Below are 20,000 nucleotides of genomic sequence, written 5' to 3'. Positions count from 1 at the left end.
AAGCTTGGAAAGAATTTAATGAGAAGACTTATTACTCGAAGGCAAATGTATATAATCAGAAAGTCCTCCAACGAAAGTCTTCAGTCGACCATCTTTGAGAGGGGAAAAAGGGGGAAAGATTTCTAAAGTTGTTACGTCGTACCCAAATGGAAATCAGTCCTCTCTTCAACGAATGGACTACGCATGCTTCGAAATAAATGGGCAAACAGAATCGTAAAAAATATATATATAGAAAGTTGAAGATGTTAGTATCGGAACTACTCTAGTTAATAATTTTGCCACCATCGCCGTCGTCATCCAGGTACTGAAGGAGTCACCCATGGCTGCGGATGAGTATGAGGCAGCCATTCCGTGCAGCTGTCAGACAGGACGCCCCGAGATCCTCCACCACTTACCCGGAGAACCGCTTTAGGGTCCTGCCTCTAAAGTGGATAATCTCGCCTTACTTTTCGAGCGGAAGCCACCTTAGATCACAGGATCATCCTCGCAAAGTCTCGGCGGAAGGAAAGCCCTCGCGGCCACTCGCTGCTCCCTCTTAGAACCCCTTACGTCATGCAGCAGGCCGAGTGGTACCTCAAGGCAGGGTGCTCGCGGAGGATAGACATCTCGCTTTCTTTCGCGATATACCGCCATCGCGAGAGGGGAGGATGGGGTTACATCGGGAAAGAAAGGAGAAAGGATATAATCCTGAAGTACGGAGCTGCCCGAAAGTGAAAGATGGTGAGCTATGCGAGGGCAGGTGGTGGAGGATGAGGGTCCTGCCTGAGGAAGGAGTTATGGGGTACGTACTGTCCTGCCTCACTGCCACAGTTGGACTGCAGAACGCTGAAGTAGACGTGGTACTGGCCGGACACGAGCATGGGTGGCAGAGGGTGGGCGGGGCCAACCAGGCTCCTGCCCCACCAAGTATAGCTCGGCTGTCCTCACGTAGATCACCTCTACAGCTGGGCATCAGTACCCACAGGGCAAGGCTCTTCTGCCCCTACCGCGTACACCGAGGTTCCATATGACAACCCCAAGTGCACTCAGCTGATACCGTCAGTTAAAGAATATCAGTGTTCTCTTCCGGAGTTCATTGAACAACACTTTTTTCTTATCAAAGTATACACTAATACCGTTTTTCGCTCAAGTTCCTCTGAAGTTTAGTCTAAAATTCCCACATTACTTTGATCCAGGGATGCCAACGTTTGAACCTACAATTTTGACAGTATAATTCTTGCTAGATTTGCGAGATGGGTCTGTATTCTTTTCTATGACATCCGGGGTGCAACAACCCTTTATTTACTGATCAGAGCAAGAGTGCTTTCGCGTGTAACCCTAAGGAGAGAGTCATCCGGTCCAGGGAAGTCCAGGGCTACTGAGTGGAGTTGAGGGACGTGAGGGAGAGGGACTTCAAGTAATGGTGACTGCTGCGTAATACTGTGCTCACAACACTCGCAATCACTATTTGTTCGGTCATCTTGAGAAGTGAATATAGTTCCATATTAGCACACCTGGGGTGGAAACGAAACAGGTTATTTATTAGGAAAGAATCTGGTGATGAGAAAGCAAATAGAACTCAGCGTGCAAGGGAATGACAAGGTTAACAGTACAGTATAAAAGGAACCCCCTGCTTCCCGAAGACTATCTGTTATGTAATGCATCAGTGTAACACATGTTGTTTGGACTAAAGTAATGAACATTAAGTTTGATTAAGTATATCCGATAACATTCATAGTTTGAGAACTCTGACTTGTTGAAGTTGTTCAAGTACCGCCCTATCACTGGCTCTTTGAGGAGAATATTCGAGAAACGCAACAAGGAAAAAAAAAAAAAAAAACCTCTTTACACACTCCGTCTGGGAGCGTCTCAAGGAATTAAGTAAATTAAAGATATTCTTTTAAAGGCGAATTCAAATAGAGAGAGACGAAAATAAACGAATTTAAGTGATCGAAAAGGGGTAACCGTTTATTACAGGAATGGCAGCGACTTTCCCAGCTTATATCTCGCGGATTCCCTATCCATTTTCTGATATTTCTTCCCGCATCCAATACGTGATTTCTACGTATATCTTACGCATATGTCCATTCCATGCAAAATACAACAACTCTATGACGGGGTAAAATGCGAATAAACGTTCCTTTGATGCCAAGAATTCGAACCCAAATTAAGCATTTCACTTCAGTTAAAGCTGCACACCTGAAGCCACCAGGAGATACCTGTTTGCAGCTGCGTCTAGCCTGGTGGCCGCGCTCAGCCTGCATAATTCACGGTGATATTTTCAAGCGCTGTATGACCCCGAGGTCACCATCCCTCCTTCGGGAAATCCGGCGAATATGTGAGTGTAATTTCTCTCGAACCTCGCGAGATTCCTGTCCCTCGCCAGACCCTTCCGCTTTCGTTATCGACTCGCTTTAGTGTAAAGACCTTGGCATATTTGTATTCTGCATTGGCACTTCGGGTTCACGGGACGCTAGATTTTTCGGATTTTCTTTTTTTCGTACGTATGCACGTGTACAGTGTTACTTATTACATGGGCTATATGCTGTGTAACGTATCGGCAGACAGAGAGATATGAACAATTCATAGATGTGTTTGTGCTCTATGTATGTGAGTTGGCATATGCGTGTCTGTACATATGTGCATGCAAGTTTCTTTCTCTCCATATATTCAGTCTGTCTACCTGCCTACCTACCTATCTATCTATCTGTTCATATGTATCTAGTCAGCTACTTTTTTTTTCTTTCTCTCCCTCTCTCCCTCTCCCATGCCCCTCTCTCTCTCTCTCTCTCTCTCTCTCTCTCTCTCTCTCTCTCTCTCTCTCTCTCTCTCTCTCTCTCTCTCTCTCTCTCTCTCATATATATATATATATATATATATATATATATATATATATACACACACACATACAAATACACACACACACACACACACACACACACACACACACACACACACACACACACACACACACACACACACACACACACACACACACACACACTGCCCTATACCTATAAACATCCATAAACCCTTTCACTTTAATGTGCGCATGGGAAATAAATTGCACATACATTTTATTTTTCATACGATTTTGTACAAGTTTAGGCACTCTTATATACAGTTACCACTAAGCGAAAATAGAGTTTTTATTTCAAACTTGTACTCGTGTGCAGTTAGCGTATACAGAAAGTTACTTTGTACAGAAATGACACACGTGGAATTCCCCTTTCCCGCTTATTTCTTTAATAATGACCTTTAAAATTTCCCTTTTTGCGTATAAACTAAACTCCATCTATAAAGTTTATTTTTCCTTAAAGCTATAATTCTCAAATAGACAGCGTTTTGTGAATCCTTATATCAAGCGGTTATCTTAAGGAAAACCAACATCTTGTGGAGGATCTTACACGCGCTTGCCGTCTACCATCTGTTTTTGTTTACCGCTGGTGCTTAACCGAGGCTTTCCCCTGTTGTATTTGTTATGTGTGTGCCATTCCAGCTCCACTTGCTTAGGAGAGATGTCGCATCTGCCGCTTCCTTGCCGTTCTTCTTGTAGCTGGTGCACGGAAACGCTTGCCTTGTCCCAGATGGTAATGCTCGTATCTATGCCTGTGGCTTTTTTTGCCTGCCTGTCTGTCTGTCTGTCTGTCTGTCTGTCTGTCTGTCTGTCTGTCTGTCTGTCTGTCTGTCTGTCTGTCTGTCTGTCTGTCTGTCTGTCTGTCTGTCTGTCTGTCTGTCTGTCTGTCTGTCTGTCTGTCTGTCTGTCTGTCTGTCCGTCCGTCCGTCCGTCCGTCCGTCCGTCTGTCTGTCTGTCTGTCTGTCCGTCCGTCCGTCCGTCTGTCTGTCTGTCTATCTGATCCAACCATCCATTCATCTCATCATGCATCCAACCATTCATTAATTCATCCATCCGACCGTTTATTGATTCATCCCTCCCTCCATTCATCCATCCGACCGTTCATTGATTCACCCCTTTATCTATCCCTCCGTCCATCCATCTACTAATCTATATTCGTATCCTCATCTCCTAACAGCTGTCCACTATCTGCATCATCACGAATTTTCTTTATCATTCCATTAAAATAAGCGCCTACGTTAATTCTATTTCCCTTTGCTTTGCTCGAGAGAAGGCACGTCGTTGTATCTTCTTCGAGAACGATGCTCGGAAACGTTTGAAAGGAAAACAAAGACATTTTATTTTGTTATCTTCTGCTATTTTTGCTGTTTTTGACCTCGAGTTTTTTTTTTTTTTTTCAGAAAACAACAAGAGGATACAAGCAATAATTCCCAAGTCTCGTTGGGTACTGCGCTCACGTTCTGCCTTAGTCATAAGTACCGCTCTCGTGCCCCGACCGCGCTCCAAGGACAGTAAAACAATTGCTGGCAACTGCAGGCCGGGGAGCGTGTGTGAAAGACGTCATAAAAAAACGGAGGAATTCGGGAAGCTGATGAATTGACCAAATTACACGACGTGGAAAACACTTCTCTTTAGCAGAAAGCCTGGTGATTTTATATTTCATATATGTGTGTGTGTATATATATATATATACAGTATATATATATATATATATATATATATGTATATATACACACACATACACATATACATGTTTACACATATATGCATATGCATATACATATACATATACATATACATATACACGCGCACGCACACGCACACGCACACGAACACGCACGCGCACGCGCACACACACAGACACACACACACACACACACACACACACACACACACACACACACACACACTTGTAGATGTATATATGCATGTAACCATGTGTCTCTCTCTTTCGCTTTCTCTTTCTCGCCCTCCCGAATGAAAACAAAAGCCGATCGCTTATAATCAGAAAACAAGCCGATAGCAATGGATGCGTGAAATGGGTGAGGAAGGGGGATCCGAAGGAGAATAAGGAATAACGAATGATGAGGGGGTAGGGAGGGGGGGGGAACAGGAAGGGAGGGCGAAAGGCGTAAACAAAGAAGACGAAATACACAATACCATACCCGGGGACGCGCCGACCCCGCTCCGGTTCGCTTGACAATTACTTGACAATCATTGACAGCCTTGGTCAATAGCCGGCTAGCAACGGGATCAAAATTAAAACCGTCTGTCGGCAGCCGTTGCATCGGCGGACTATTAATCTCGGTTCCTTCGTTAATATATGCGTGAGGATGTGCATATACATCCAGGGGCGCGGACGGGAACGAGAAGAAACAATTCGGATTTCTCGTGGAATAAGCGACGTGGGGGGGGGGGGGGGGGAGGACCTGGCTGGAGGGCTGGAGGGCTGGGCGAGGCAAAGTCCTGAAGTATTCCTGCTTAAGAAAAGCGAGACCTGAACGAGACGGCGAATTCCTGAAGTATTCCTGCTTAAGAAAATCGAGAGCGAGAACGAGACGGCAAATTCCCGTAATATTCCAGCTTCACGAAAACGAGACAAGAACGAGACGGGAAATTGTTGAAATATTCCAGCTTACGAGAGCGAGATCGAACGCCGGCCAAAGCTGTCAGAAGGGAGCCCCATTATAATAGGTGATTGACTAGGTGTCCCGGAGTCCAACGAGAACGGCGATGGCTTGCCTATTTTTGCCCTTTTTTACCCATTTTTGCCTATTTTTGTCCAGTTCTGATTAAATAGAGTAGGAAGAAGGGGAACAAACGGGGGAGAATTGGGGAGGGAGAGGGGAAGGCGGGGGTTGGGGGGGCTGTGGGTAGGGTGGAGTAGCAGGGATGGGGGAGAGGGGGTAAGGAGAGGGTAGGGGGAGTTGAAAGAGGGAGTGGATGGGCAGGGAGAGGGGCGAAGGGGGGGGGGGTGATGGGGAAGATATGTAAGGAAGATGGGGTTGAGGAAGGGAGACTTGAGGTGGGGGTTAGGGGAAGGGAGTTTGGGGTATAGAGTTCATCCTCTTCTATTTTCTTGATCTCTGGAAATAAAACTTATGGTAGGTACGTTTCCACGTATACGCAGATTCAAAAATCAGGACGCGAATTTGCATGCGTGTGATACACCCACACACAAATACTTACACAAATACTCACACACACACACACACACACACACACACACACACACACACACAAAACACACACACACACACACACACACACACACACAAAACACATACACACACAAAACACCCACACATAATCCACACATACATCCACCCTCACTAACACACTGAATGACGACTCTTAAACAAATAAACAAAAAAGTACCAGGGGCGGATCGATTGTTTAATTACTTATTTACAATACTGACAACAATACTGATAAAACAGGTACTCGTTTGCCAGGCGGAAATTACTCGGCGGGTGCTACGCGGTCGCCTCTCCGCCTTGCTCCGCCTGGCTGTCGAATAATTTCCCGATATTCAGGTTAATCAGAGGCAGAAATAACCAAGAGGCCGCCCAGGGACCTCCTTTCTTTGTGGTTGTCTTTAATTACGCACACAAGCCGTAGAAACAGACAGACAGGAGACAGAGAGAGTGGGAGGGGAGGGAGAAGCGGAGAGGGGAGAGGGGGGAGGGGAGAGAGGGGAGAGGGGAGAGGGGAGGAGGGGAGGGGAGGGGAAGGGAGGGGAGGGGAGGGGAGGGGAGGGGAGGGGAGGGGAGGGGAGGGGAGACAGAGGTAAAGAAAGAGAAAGAAAAAGAAAATAATGGAGCAGGAGTAGGAGAAAGAAAGACAGACGAAGAAAGGGAATGACAGAGAGGCAAAGAAAGATAGAAAGAAAAAGAGATCAACAAAGAGCGAGAAGAGAAAGGAACACAGAGAGACAACACGTAAAGAAAATTGCCCATAACGATCATGAAAACCTAAACAAAATATACAATTAAACCTTCGTGATTGCAGATTAAAAAGAAGACAAATCGTCATAAACGAAATGCAGAAAAAGTTCAACAAACAACCAATCATAAAGTGACTGACAGACAATCAGCTGTTGGAACAGAGAATACGCGTGTGACATGAACAAACGCACGCAATCATATGATGTGTTCCATCCAATCTTCCCGGGCGAAGGTGAGAAATTCTATGCCTCGTGTACCCAACTCTGACTCCAAGTAAACTCATTATAGTCTAGGAAGAAGAGGAGGAGGAGGAGGAGGAAGAGGAGGAGGAGGAGGAGGAGGAGGAGGAGCTTTCTCTTACGACTAACTTTTTTTTTCCAAAAAAGAAAAAGAAAAAAAAGTTTTAACGTGATTAAACAAAATCATAGGCAAGTTCTTCCCCATTTAACATTTTGAAGAGAGGTGAGAGAGAGAGATATGTGTGTGTGTGTGTGTGAGTGTGTGTGTGTGTGTGTGTGTGTGTGTGTGTGTGTGTGTGTGTGTGTGTGTGTGTGTGAGAGAGAGAGAGAGAGAGAGAGAGAGAGAGAGAGAGAGAGAGAGAGAGAGAGAGAGAGAGAGAGAGAGGAGAGAGAGAGAGAGAGAGAGAGAGAGAGAGAGAAAGAGAGAGAGAGAGAACAAGAGAGAGAGAGAGAGCGAGAGAGAGAGAGAACAAGAGAGAGAGAGAGAGAGGGAGAGAGAGAGAGAGAGAGAGAGAGAGAGAGAGAGAGAGAGAGAGAGAGAGAGAGAGAGAGAGAGAGAGAGAGAGAGAGAGAGAGAGAGAGAGCAAGAGAGAGAGCAAGAGAGAGAGAGAGCAAGAGAGAGAGAGAGAGAGAGAGAGAGAGAGAGAGAGAGAGAGAGAGAGAGAGAGAGAGAGAGAGAGAGAGAGAGAGAGAGAGAGAGAGAGAGAGCAAGAGAGAGAGAGAGAGAGCAAGAGAGAGAGAGAGAGAGCAAGAGAGAGAGAGAGAGAGCAAGAGAGAGAGAGAGAGAGAGAGAGAGAGAGAGAGAGAGAGAGAGAGAGAGAGAGAGAGAGAGAGAGAGAGAGAGAGAGAGAGAGAGAGAGAGAGAGAGAGAGCGAGAGCGAGAGCGAGAGAGCGAGAGCGAGAGAGAGAGAGAGCGAGAGCGAGAGCGAGAGAGAGAGAGAAGAGTAAACAATAGTCCTGCTTCCACCACGAGCAATTTCCACTGTCAGTTGTTTCTCTCCGTTTCCATGGCCAGTAACAGGGAACGTTGAGTCTCGTTAATTAAAGATCAAGTATGGCAGGTCGTGTGACGGGGCGGAGAAAGGGACCTCGAAACACCTCCAGCGGCACGAGACGAGAAAGAGTCGGGAGTCACACATGCATAAACACACAGACATACATTCACGTGAAGAAACATTTTACAAGGAAACATACTCGTACATTTACGCATTCCCACACAAATACACACACGCGCGTAGAGGAAAAGAGGAAAAGAGACACACAAACACACAGACAGGGAAAGGGAGAGAAAGAAAGAAAGAACAAAAAAAAGTCAACCTCCCTACACACGCATATTTACCACAAACATCCACACCCGCTCCCACACATACACACACACACACACACCAGCCCCCACACAGAGCCCCACACACATACGTTTCGACACAAGCGGTTCCCCGGGAAATTAAGCCCCCGGGCACGAAAGTTACGACCTCACCTGAAACAGATTTGAACCCTGCGTGATCACTACGGCCCCAAATGACCCCGGGCAGAAAGGGGGATTTAGGGCTACTTAAAAAAGGATCTAATATCATCTGTACTAGCCTTTCCTATCACAGCCTCTCGGGGGCACTTGGGATGCTGTGATTTGCCGGTTGCAACTCTCTGACGGGAGGGACGGATAGACATAGAGATGGAGATGATGATTGAGATAGAGATAAAGATAGATATAGGGATAGAGAAGGATTGTGGGAGGGGAAAGGGGTTAGAGGAAGAACAAGGAAATTAAAGAGATAGAAATGGAAGGTAGAAAGGGGGGAAAGAGGGAGCAAAAGAGGAGAGGGAGAGAGGATAGAAGGAGAGGATGAAGAGAGAGAAAGGAAGATAGAAAGTGAAAAGAAAGAGAGAGAGAGAGAGAGTAAGGAAGAGAGAAAGCAAGAGCGCGAGGGCGAGAGCTTATGAACCCGAACGCAGAGCAACGCGCAAAAGTCGAGGCGTGACGTAATGCCAATTAGAAGCGGCCGCAGATGGACTGGAAACAAAGCCTCCGCCGTACGAATATTTCTTAGAGCACGATCATTTCCAGCGCCATTCGCTTTGAATAAAAAGGGGCTTTGTCCTTTCCGCTGTCGATGTCGCGCTTATTCCAGCTATCTATTATATATATATATTTTTTTTTAACTAACAACGTCTTCTCTTCCCTTTCCATTCTCCCTTTCTCATTGCCTCTCACTTTTTTCTTCTCTCTCTCTCTCTCTCTCTCTCTCTCTCTCTCTCTCTCTCTCTCTCTCTCTCTCTCTCTCTCTCTCTCTCTCTCCCTTACTCTCACTCTCACTCTCTCTCACTCTCTCACTCGCTCTCACTCGCTCTTACTCACTCTCACTCTCACTCTCACTCACTCTCACTTTCACTTTCACTCTCAGTTTCACTTTCACTTTCACTCTCTCACTCTCACTCTCACTCACTCTCACTCTCACTCTCACTCACTCTCATTCTCACTCACTCTCATTCTCACTCACTCTCACTCTCACTCTCTCACTTTCACTCACTCTCACTCTCACTCACTCTCATTCTCACTCACTCTCACTCTCACTCTCACTCTCTCACTTTCACTCACTCTCACTTTCATTTCTCGTTCACTCTCACTCTCTCACTCTCATCTCTCCCCCTCCCTCCCTCTTTCACCTTCCTTTAAGTCCTCCAGTTCAAGTGGCTCCTTGCCCTGAAGTTAAGCCTATCAACACCGAATTCAGTCGCTGTCTTTTCGCCTGCCTTTCTAATTTTCCAGCGCCTTAGCTACAGGGGCGAGAGGAACTCAGTCTCTGTTCTGCACACGAGGCAAAGTGATTTTCGGTAAACATAGGACGGGGCAGAGGAATGTGGGAGGGGAGGAGGAGGAGGAGGAGGAAGGGGAAGGGAGAGGGGAGAGGCGGGAGAGGGCAGTGGGGAGAGGGGGAGGAGGGAGAAGGAGGAGGAGGGAGGAGGAAGGAGAGGAGAGAGGGGGAAAGGGAGGAGGAGGAAGGGGAGAGGGGAGAGGAGTAAGGGGAGAGGGGAAAGGGGAGAGGAAGCAGGTGGGAGGGAAGAAGGGAAAGGGGGCAGGTGGGAGGGAATAGGGGGGGAGTGGAAATGGAGTGGGGGAGGTGGAAGGGAAAAGGAGAGAGAGAGAGAGAGAGCGATGGAGAGAGATGGAAAGATGGGATAAAGAAGAGAAGGAGAGAAGAAGAGATGGAGACAAGAGATATACAGAAGGAAAGAAGGGGAGAAGGAGGGTAGGAAGGAGGGAGGCAACACGCAGGGGAGGAAGGACGGAGGGAGTGAGAGAGAGCAGGGAAACGAAGAGCCTCTACCGTGTACCTTTTGTGTCGGATGAGAGGTAATTCAACCTCGTATTTCACGTAGAGGCGTCTTATCCCGGCCGTAAATACCGATGGAAAGGAAGGTAGCTGAAGGGAGAAGGAAGACGGGAAGGAGGGAGGGAGGGAGGGAGGGAGGGAGGGAAGGCGGGAGGGAGGGAGGGAGGGAAGGCGGGAGGAATGGAGGGTGGGAGGGAAGGCGGGAGGGAGGGAGGGAGGGAGGGAAGGCGGGAGGGAAGGAGGGAGGGAGGGAGGGAGGAAAGGCGGGTGGGAGGGAGGGAGGGAAGGAGGCACCTATTCCAACTACATAGATTCATAAGTTTGGTGATATCTGCATAATCGGAGTTTAAAATACCAAACGATTTATATCAACACGTATGAAAAGGAAAACAATAGAAAGATATCTTTCGCTATCACAGAAGGATAAGCACTAGACAAGATCGGGCCAAGCAGGCGGAAGTTGAGAAAGGAGAGAGATGCTAAACGTCGACAAAGGAACGGTCGACAGCTTCATGGCCAACATGTCGACGGACGGCAGCCGACAGAGGGGGGGGAGGGGGAAACAGCTTCGAGATCAATAAGTGTCGACCAACAGAGTGTCGACAGGTCAGAAAACAGACGGAGAATCGACACGCTTCCGAGAAAACAAGAGAATATAGTTTCGAGCATTCGACACCCAACGAGAATCGATAGATTTGGAGAATCGACAGGCTGGAAGTCGATAAGCGGAGGGGAAGGCGATGAATCGACACATGGAGCACCGGCCTTTCCTCGCCATGCAAATATTCCCACCGTCGCTGCCCCCTCTCCCGCAGGCCACGGGCAATCAAGCCATGTCTCACGGTCATTAGTAAATGGAACATCTAATTACTGCCTAATAGTCCCGCTAATGATCCTTTGAGTAATGGAGATGCGGAGCGATGGGATACGCAAGGTGGCCTCGAAAGACGGGAGGCTGCATCTCCCGAGGCCTTGAAGCAGCATCTCTGGGAAGCATCATGCGGGATGAATGGATGATGCTGTTGGGATCTCACGGATGAGGATGCTGCGCTGCAAGGGGGGATCTTGGGAGGAGGAGGAGGAGGAGGAGGAGGAGGTGGCGGTTGTACAAGTGTTGATTAATTTGCGTCTTATGTTCGCGGTTGTGATTATCTTGGTAATTGCTGGTGGGAATTAGTACAGTTCTAATCTTGCGGAACATGCAGCATACTTTGGCTCCTATAAATAGGTTTAAGTATACGTGTGTGTGATATGAGAGAGAGAGAGAGAGAGAGAGAGAGAGAGAGAGAGAGAGAGAGAGAGAGAGAGAGAGAGAGAGAGAGAGAGAGAGAGAGAGAGAGAGAGAGAGAGAGAGAAGGGTAAGAGAAAGAGAAGGATAAGGAGAAAGAATAAAGACACAGGACCATAACCACGTGCCATCAACGGTATTATGGTAAACCACGCCATAAGCTTCCTTGCCCACTTTTTGGCGATGTTCCGATAACAGAGCGGGAACGACCCCTCCCTCTGCACCCCTTTCCCGCCTCTTATCCTTCCCTCTCCTCCTCCCCTTTCCCCTCTCCCTTACTCCCCTCTTTTTGGCCAGTTTGTTACGGGGTTGTCGCGGATGCTCGCCCTACGCACCGCTAATGATCGTATGGAGATGAGATGAGTATCTCCCAGCATCCGTCTCTCGTGGTGCTGTCTCACGAACATTTGAGGGGAAGCTCTCTCCTCCCCTCGCCCTCATCCTCACCCTTTTATGCGCTCCGACCCTCCCCCTTCTCCGTCTCTCTCCTCTCTCTATTTCTTTCTTCCCTCCTTCCCTAAATCTCTCTTTCTCTTTCTTTCTCTCTTTCTCTTTCCCTCTATTTCTTCCTTTGCTTATTATCTCCATCTATCTCGGTTACTTTTTCCCTCTGTTTGTCCTTCGTCAACCAGGTTCCCGACGCGGCCGAGGGCTTTGGTAGCGCCTGGTCTGCTGTTTTGTGGTCGTCTGTCTAAGCCCCTCTAAGCTCCGTCACTGCTATGATCTCTGGCGTCTCCTCAGTGCCGTCTGCCTCGTCGCTGTGACACTTCTCCAAGTCTAGTTTCCGTAGTCTAGCTTCTGTAACTCAAAAAATTGGAAATCTAGCTTCAATAAGTCTAGTTTCTAGTCTGGCTTCTGTAAGTTTAGAATTTGGGAATGTGGTTTCAATAAGCCTGGTTTCTGTTAGTCTCCTCTCGGTAAGTCTAGATTCTGTCAGGCAAGAATTTTGGATATCTAGCTTTAATAAGTCTGGCTTTTGTAAATCAAGAACTTGGGAATCAAGTTTATGTCGATAAAATCTAGCTTCACTTAGTCTATTCTCGTGTCTAGATTTTGTAAGTCCTGCTTTTCTAAGTCAAGCTTCTGTCCGAAGTATATTTCCTCTCTGCGAAGGTCTTTTCTTGTCCTTTTTCTTCCTCCATTCTCTCTAGCTTTGAACCCTTCGTCGTTTCCATTACTCGCCCTCTCCACTTCTTTCTCTTTCGTTCTCCTCCTCCCATTCTCTTGCTTTCTTTCTGGCTATTTCTCTCTCTCTCTCTCTCTCTCTCTCTCTCTCTCTCTCTCTCTCTCTCTCTCTCTCTCTCTCTCTCTCTCTCTCTCGCTCTCGCTCTCGCTCTCGCTCTCGCTCTCGCTCTCGCTCTCGCTCTCGCTCTCGCTCTCGCTCTCGCTCTCGCTCTCGCTCTCGCTCTCGCTCTCTCTCTCTCTCTCTCTGTCTCTTCTCAATATTTCTCTCTTTCCCTCCTCGTGGTGTTGAGGCCTGTCTCTCATTCCCTCCATCTCTCATCCTCGCCCTACTCCCTCATTCACTCGCCTTCTTCCTTCCCTTCTCTCTTATCTCTCTCCCTTTTTCCGATCTCTTCTTATGTCATTGTTCTGATCTTTTGCCTTCGATGCTGCGATAATCTTCCTTGGCTTGCTGTTCTCTTCCGTTTATCTGTGTGTCTGTCTTTGTCTCTCTCACTCTCTTTCGCTTTTGTTACTGTCTGTCTGTCTCTCCTTATATCTATCTATTTATCTCTATCTCCCTCACTCCTTCTCTCTCTCTCTCTCTCTCTCTCTCTCTCTCTCTCTCTCTCTCTCTCTCTCTCTCTCTCTCTCTCTCTCTCTCTCTCTCTCTCTCTCTCTCTCTTGCTTTTGTTACTGTATGTCTGTCTCTCCTTATATCTATCTATTTATCTCTATCTCCCTCCCTCCTTATCTCTCTCTCTCTCTCTCTCTCTCTCTCTCTCTCTCTCTCTCTCTCTCTCTCTCTCTCTCTCTCTCTCTCTCTCTCTCTCTCTCTCTCTCTCTCTCTCCCTCTCTCCCTCTCTCCCTCTCTCCCTCTCTCCCTCTCTCCCTCTCTCCCTCTCTCCCTCTCTCCCTCTCTCCCTCTCTCCCTCTCTCCCTCTCTCCCTCTCTCCCTCTCTCTCTTTCCCCTCTCTTTCTCTCTCTTCCCCCCCCGAAATCCATCCTTTCCCTTGTTAATGTCCTCGAACAAACGGTCTTCGCGCTCGCTGCCGGAGTAGCATCCTGCCACTCTCCTCGCGGCCGTTACTGCCCTCGTCCGCCCTGAAGAACTGCCTCTCCTTCGCCGCCGATATCGATGTCCCCCGCGGGCCATCGGCGGGCGTCGTCTCTGCTTTCGTCTTTACGGCGATTAGCGACGGTGGCGGTTTCGTGGCGATGGCGGCGTGTACGTGGTGGCGGTGGTGGTTTTGGTGGCGGCGTGTACGTGGTGGCGGTGGCTGTGTGTAAGTGGTGGTGGTAAGAAGTGGCGGAGGCGGCGTGTAAGTGGCGACGGCGGCGGCGGTCGTAATCCCTTCCTCTTATGGCCTCCGGCGCCGTCTTAAACGCTTTGCTTATGCACGCGTTCCTCTCCCGGGCGCTCGCGCGTATCCTCTCTCTATCCTCGAATATCCTGCACGCTTTTATCCTCCTTCTTGTCGCCTCTTCGTCTCTCGTCGCCACTCCAGCTTTATCCTCTGACTTCACACGAGGCACTCTCACATTTTTTAAATTTATTTCTAAAAGTGTATCATTCTCCCTTCCTACCTTCTTCCCCAGTCTCTCTCTCTCTCTCTCTCTCTCTCTCTCTCTCTCTCTCTCTCTCTCTCTCTCTCTCTCTCTCTCTCTCTCTCTCTCTCTCTCTCTCTCTCTCTCTCTCTCTCTCTCTCATATCTTTCTCTACTGAAGAGCTTTCACAACATATTTTTAAAACAGTTTCTCCTTTTATTGAATTCTCTCTCCCCACCACCATCAATTTATCTGACAGTCTTACCCACTCTCCCCTTTCTCTCCCTCTCCCTCCCTCTCTCTCTCTCTCTCTCTCTCTCTCTCTCTCTCTCTCTCTCTCTCTCTCTTTATCTCTCACTTACTCACTCACTAACTCACTCACTCTCTCATTCTTTCTATTTCCCCTTCTCCATGCTGTTCAAGTAACTCTCCCAACACCCTTTAATGTCGCATGTTAAGTACACTAGAGAAATTCCAAGCATAATTTATGATATTTGATCTTTTTACATTTGTCAGTGATCCCTTATCTCTCCCCTCTCATATACACCAAAACGTTAACTTTCTCTCTTTATTCGCTATTCATTTGCTATTTCTTGTAAAGTTGTACAATTTCAGAGTTAGGATACCCCCAGCAAAGAGAAAAAAATATTTAAAAGGGGAAAAATGAACTACGTTGTAACTCTACAAGTCCCCTCAAACTACAATTCTGTAGTACACTTTTACGGCTACTTCTCACGTCCTTGTCTACCTTGTACACTTGCACAACTTTCGCTCCTCTTTTATTATCGCCTGCGCCGTCTTTTGTCTATTTCTCCCCTTCTACTGTGTCTCTTTCCCTAACCCTTACGCATATATATGCATTTTTCAAATTTCGTTAATTTCTCAGATCTTATCTGATCTTCTCCTTCTTCTTCTTCTTCACATCGTACATCTCCCTTATCGCGGCTTTTCATCTTATCCCCTTCTTTATCCATCTTTCCTGCGCACTCCTTCGCCCTCATCTCCTCCTCTCCTTTCATCCCATCTTCCTTACTCACCCGTTTCTAAGTGGTCGATGAGGAGGAGGTTTTCGGACTCCTCTGAAGTTGCTGCTCATGGAGAAGGAAGAAAGAAGTGAGAATGAAAGACCCTCGTGAAAATGCTGAAGTGCAGAGAGCCTCCGACCTCAAAAAAAGAGGGAAAAATAAGAGAAAAGAGCCAAGCGTAACAACACATCCTCGCTGTGTCACATCATTAGCGGAAGGACAAACACACTACACAAGGCATCTTTCTCGTCCTTGCGTCTTCATTATCGCTTTGTTTGTTTATTATCTTTTTTACCCCTTTTCCTGTGGCCTAAACATGTGAAACTACTCTCCCTCAGAGGGGTGGATAAAGCCGGGCTTAAAGGGTTGAGAAAAATAAAAACAAACACGGGTCTTTCACGGGTCCGACACAGCCACCGCTTACCATCACTCTTACCACTCTAACCACCGCTACCGCTACATTACCGCTACGCCACCGCCACCGCTACACCACCGCTACCGCTACCGCTACATTACCACCACCGCTCCGCTACATTACAGCTAACCAGCGTTAACCCCTACAGTGCCTTAGCTTTGTCTCGGTCAACAACTTACGAAGGTCACGTCGTATCTCGCTCTAAAACAAATTAGCGGCTCCTGACGACGTTGGGGGAACTTAAGAGGAGGTCCGTGGCATCTGGTTGGAGGTGCGAGGCGGAGGAGAGAGAGGGGAGGGGGTAGAGGGGAAGTGAAGGGGAGGGGAGGAGGGGAAGGAAAAGGGAGGGGAGGAAGGGAAGGAAGAGGGAAGGAAGAGGGAGGGGAGGAGGGGAAGGAAAAGGGAGGGGAGGAGGGAATGAAAAGGAAGGGGGTGGAGGGAATGAAAGGAAGGGAAGGAAGAGAAGGGAGTAGATGGGAAGGGAGTGGAGGGGAGGAGAGGAGTGGAAGGGAAATGGAGGGGAGAGGGGAGAGGGGGAAGTCTGAGAGAAAGGAAAGGGAAAGAGGGGGTAGTGAAGGAGAGGAGGGGAGGGGAAAGTGAAAGGGAGGTAAAGAGAACGGGAAATGGCGAGAAGGGAGGGAAAGGAGAGAGGCAAGGAAGAGGGAAATAGGACTCCAAAGGGAAAAGAAAGGGGCGTGGGAGGGAAGAGGGCGTGAACGAAGGAAGAGAGATGCAGGGAAGAGAGAAGATAGATATTGATGGAGAAGTTTGGTATGAAAAGTTGGAATTGGTACAGAAGTTATGTTGTAGATGTAGTATCGGTAACGGAGTTGTAGGTGCCAGTTGCGAGTGGTGGAGTGGAGAAGGAATGACGGAGTGGAGGGGCGTAAGGGTGGATAGAGTGGAAAAATGGAAGAGGTAGTGGGTAAAAAAAAGGGGCGGATAGGTGGAGGAGTGGCAAGAGTGGAGGGTATAAGTGGAAGGCCAGAGGGGCTGGGACGAGTGAAATGGTGGTTGAGAGAGTGAAAAAAGTGTGAAAAAAAGTGAAAAAAAGTATGAAAAAATAAAACAAAGTACAGTAAAAAAGACTGGATGAAGAAACGAATTAATAAAAAATAAAGCTACAACCGGACAAGGACACGAAGAATAACTGAAGAGCTTGAGAAAGAAAGAAAGAAAAAAACAAGAAAAATAGAACACGTGGCACACAGAAATGCAGAAATTAAATACAACAGGGATCCAGAGACAGATAAGTGTCAGAGGCCGCGTTGGTGTCGGAGGAAAACTGGACTTGGAACCGTTGGGACCAAAGTTAAGAAGTCTTGGCCTCAGAAGCAGAGGAGGAGGAGGAGGAGGAGGAGGAGGAGGAGGAGGAGGAGGAGGAGGAGGAGGAGGAGGAGGAGGAGGAGGAGGAGGAGGAGGAGGAGGAGGAGGAGGAGGAGGAGGAGGAGGAGGGGAGGAAGAGGAGGGGAGGAGGAGGAGAGAAGGAGGAGGAGGAGGAGGAGGAGGAGGAGGAGGAGGAGGAGGAGGAGGAGGAGAAGATGATAAAGACGGAGAAGAAGAAGAAGCAAGGAAATAATAAGAAGAATAAGAAGAATAAGCAGATGTGGAAGTAGAAGAAGAAGAAGAAGAAGCAAGGAAAGAATAAGAATAAGAATAAGCAGAAGTGGAAGAAGTAGAAGAAAAAGAAGAAGAAGAAGAAGAAGAAAAAGAAGAAAGATGAAAGATAGGAGTAGGAGCAGGAAGAGGAGGAAGAAGAAGTGGAATAAGAATTGGAAAAGGACGGGAAGGAAGAAGAGGGCGAGGAAGAAGCTGAAGAGGAGGACGAGGGCGGAGAAACCGCTCTCGGGGCCCTCAATTAGCAAGCTCCATTGTGTCCAAGAGCTTCGGAACGATTCGCGGTTGATCGCCGCAAGCAAGGTCGCAGAAAAGGACTTGTGGGTTATCTTCTCCACTCGGCGAAAGGGACAAAGGATCGACACGCAAAAGAAGCTTAACAACATCAAAGACCAACAAGAGGAACATTTCCCTCTTTGGAAACGTCTCGTGACACAACCCCATCACAGACGACCCAGACGGAACCGTAAATCTGACAACAAAAGCGACGAACTGGCAACGAGATTTCCATTCCCCAACGACCGGGGGAATGAAAAAAAAAACACAAAAAAAAAAAACACGAGGAAAACATTGAATAAAAACGAGTTAGAGAACTAATACAATTAGCTTGCCACATTTCACAGACGTCATCCCAGCATCCCGGTATCCCAGCATCCCAGCATCCAAGCATCCCAGTCGGAGCTATGACGTGGTTGAGGTAGTACGCTGATTTTATCTCGCGGCTGTGATGGTTCGCACGACAGGAGTGTGCTCGCGTTAAAGTGAGGATGCTGTGGTGGCGTGTGGTTGGTTGGAGGCTTAAAGCTGTGGCCGATCCTGGTGGTTGTGTGGTGATGTGGAGAGAGAGGGGGAGGGAGAGAGGGCGGTGGGGAGAGGAGGGAGGGAGGGAGGGAGGGAGGGAGGGAGGGAGGGAAGGAGGGAGGGAGGGAGGGAAGGAGGGAAGGAGGGAGGGAGGGAGGGAGGGAGAGAGGGAGGAGAGAAGAGAGAGAGAGAGAGAGGAGAGAGAGGAGAGAGAGAGAGAGAGAGAGAGAGAGAAGAGAGAGAGAGAGAGAGAGAGAGAGAGAGAGAGAGAGAGAGAGAGAGAGAGAGAGAGAGAGAGAGAGAGAGAGAGAGAGAGAGAGAGAGAGAGAGAGAGAGAGAGAGAGAGAGAGAGAGAGAGAGAGAGAGAGAGAGAGAGAGAGAGAGAGAGAGAGAGAGAGAGAGAGAGAGAGAGAGAGAGCGAGAGAGAGAGAGAGAGAGAGAGAGAGAGAGAGAGAGAGAGAGAGAGAGAGAGAGAGAGAGAGAGAGAGAGAGAGAGAGAGAGAGAGAGAGAGAGAGAAAGTGAAAGAGAGAGAGAAAGTGAAACACAGAGAGAATGAGAATGAGAGAGAGAGAGAATGAAAGAGAGAAAGAGAAAGAGAAAAATAAAAATAAAAATAAAAAGAAAATGAAAGAGAGAAGGAGATAAACAGATAGATAATCAGATAGATAGATTACGACATGGCCTCTGAGCAAGTGACAGAGAGATGTGCCAGGAATTCAAGCCAGCGAAGAAAGCCAGACGGACGAGAGGGATGCTTGTCTGCTCTCGTGGAGGCCGAGCGATGGTCAGGGAAGGGAAGAGAGACACAGACTATGATGAATGGGGATGGAGAGGCTATTAATAAAAGGGGTGATTGTAGAGAAGAATGAAGATATGCCAATAAAGGGTGACAAAAGATGCGTGTAGACGAAAGAGGATATGGTTAATGGCAGATATTGTATGGGGATTAATGCATTGCTAGGAGGGAAGGGCTACGGATGCGATAATGAATGGTAAATATGTTGGCATATGTTATTACTGGAAATAGCTGCATACCAGCGTATTTTTCTTTCTTTCTCTATTGAACTCGCCTTCGTGGGGATAATACTGAACACAAAATGTTAAACATAAAGAGAAAGATTTTTAGAAATACATAAAAATCACAACCGCCGTAACACATATCTACGAACGGAAAGAAAAAAGAAAAAAGAAAAAAGAATGTATATATATATCACGAAAATGTCGTATCCTCGCTATCTCCGCCAACACCCGAGATGTGCTGCATTGTTCTTTTAAAAGTCCTGTAACCTGTAAACCTGTAATTTTCCTCGTTGAGATAATGGCAAATGCTCGGTGGGTATTCAGAGGGCTTTGCATTGTTGTCGGAACGTTGCGTCTCGTCGTGATGGCAACCGAAAAAAAAGGAAAATACAACCAGGAAATACACGGCATTGCCCCGAAATACGAAACAAGTCACATAAGGTAAGCTAGACACTGGTAGACTGTCTGGAGGTTCGTATTTACGGGTTAATGCAGCCTCCGACGTCAGACTTGACTCTCCTTGGGTAAAGTTGTGGGCTGTGTGTTGCGATGAGGAGTGGGTTAGAGGGAGTGGAGGAGGAGTGGGTTGGAGGGAGTGGAGGAGGAGTGGGTTGGAGGGAGTGGAGGAGGAGAGGGAGTGGAGCTGGGACTGAGGGAAGGAGTGGAAGAGAGGGAATGGAATGAGAGAAGAAGTGGAGGAAGGGGGTTGAGGAGGAGAGGGAGTGGAAGAGGGAGTGGGAGAAGGAGTGAATGAGGAGAAGGGAAGT

At 47.7% G+C, this 20,000-nt stretch overlaps 1 protein-coding gene across 9 annotated transcripts in view; it reads right to left on the bottom strand.

The window, feature by feature from the left end:
* Positions 1-20,000, bottom strand: part of LOC125033670 (innexin inx2-like) — a 400,069-nt gene that overhangs the window by 36,183 nt on the left and 343,886 nt on the right. For 3 of the 9 annotated variants that reach the window (XM_047625384.1, XM_047625397.1, XM_047625390.1), the window contains one exon: positions 790-1,493. The exons of the other annotated variants lie outside the window; for them this stretch is intronic. In XM_047625384.1, the coding sequence (XP_047481340.1) occupies positions 790-860 (71 nt within the window). In that variant the 5' untranslated portion in view covers positions 861-1,493. The remainder of the gene's footprint in view (positions 1-789; positions 1,494-20,000) is intronic. 9 annotated transcript variants of the gene reach the window in all.

The sequence above is a fragment of the Penaeus chinensis genome, chromosome 2 (assembly GCF_019202785.1).
Source record: "Penaeus chinensis breed Huanghai No. 1 chromosome 2, ASM1920278v2, whole genome shotgun sequence".
NCBI classification, from domain to species: domain Eukaryota; kingdom Metazoa; phylum Arthropoda; class Malacostraca; order Decapoda; family Penaeidae; genus Penaeus; species Penaeus chinensis.
The sequence above is the reverse complement of the archived record's forward strand: the minus strand, read 5'-3'. Positions and strand labels throughout refer to the sequence as shown.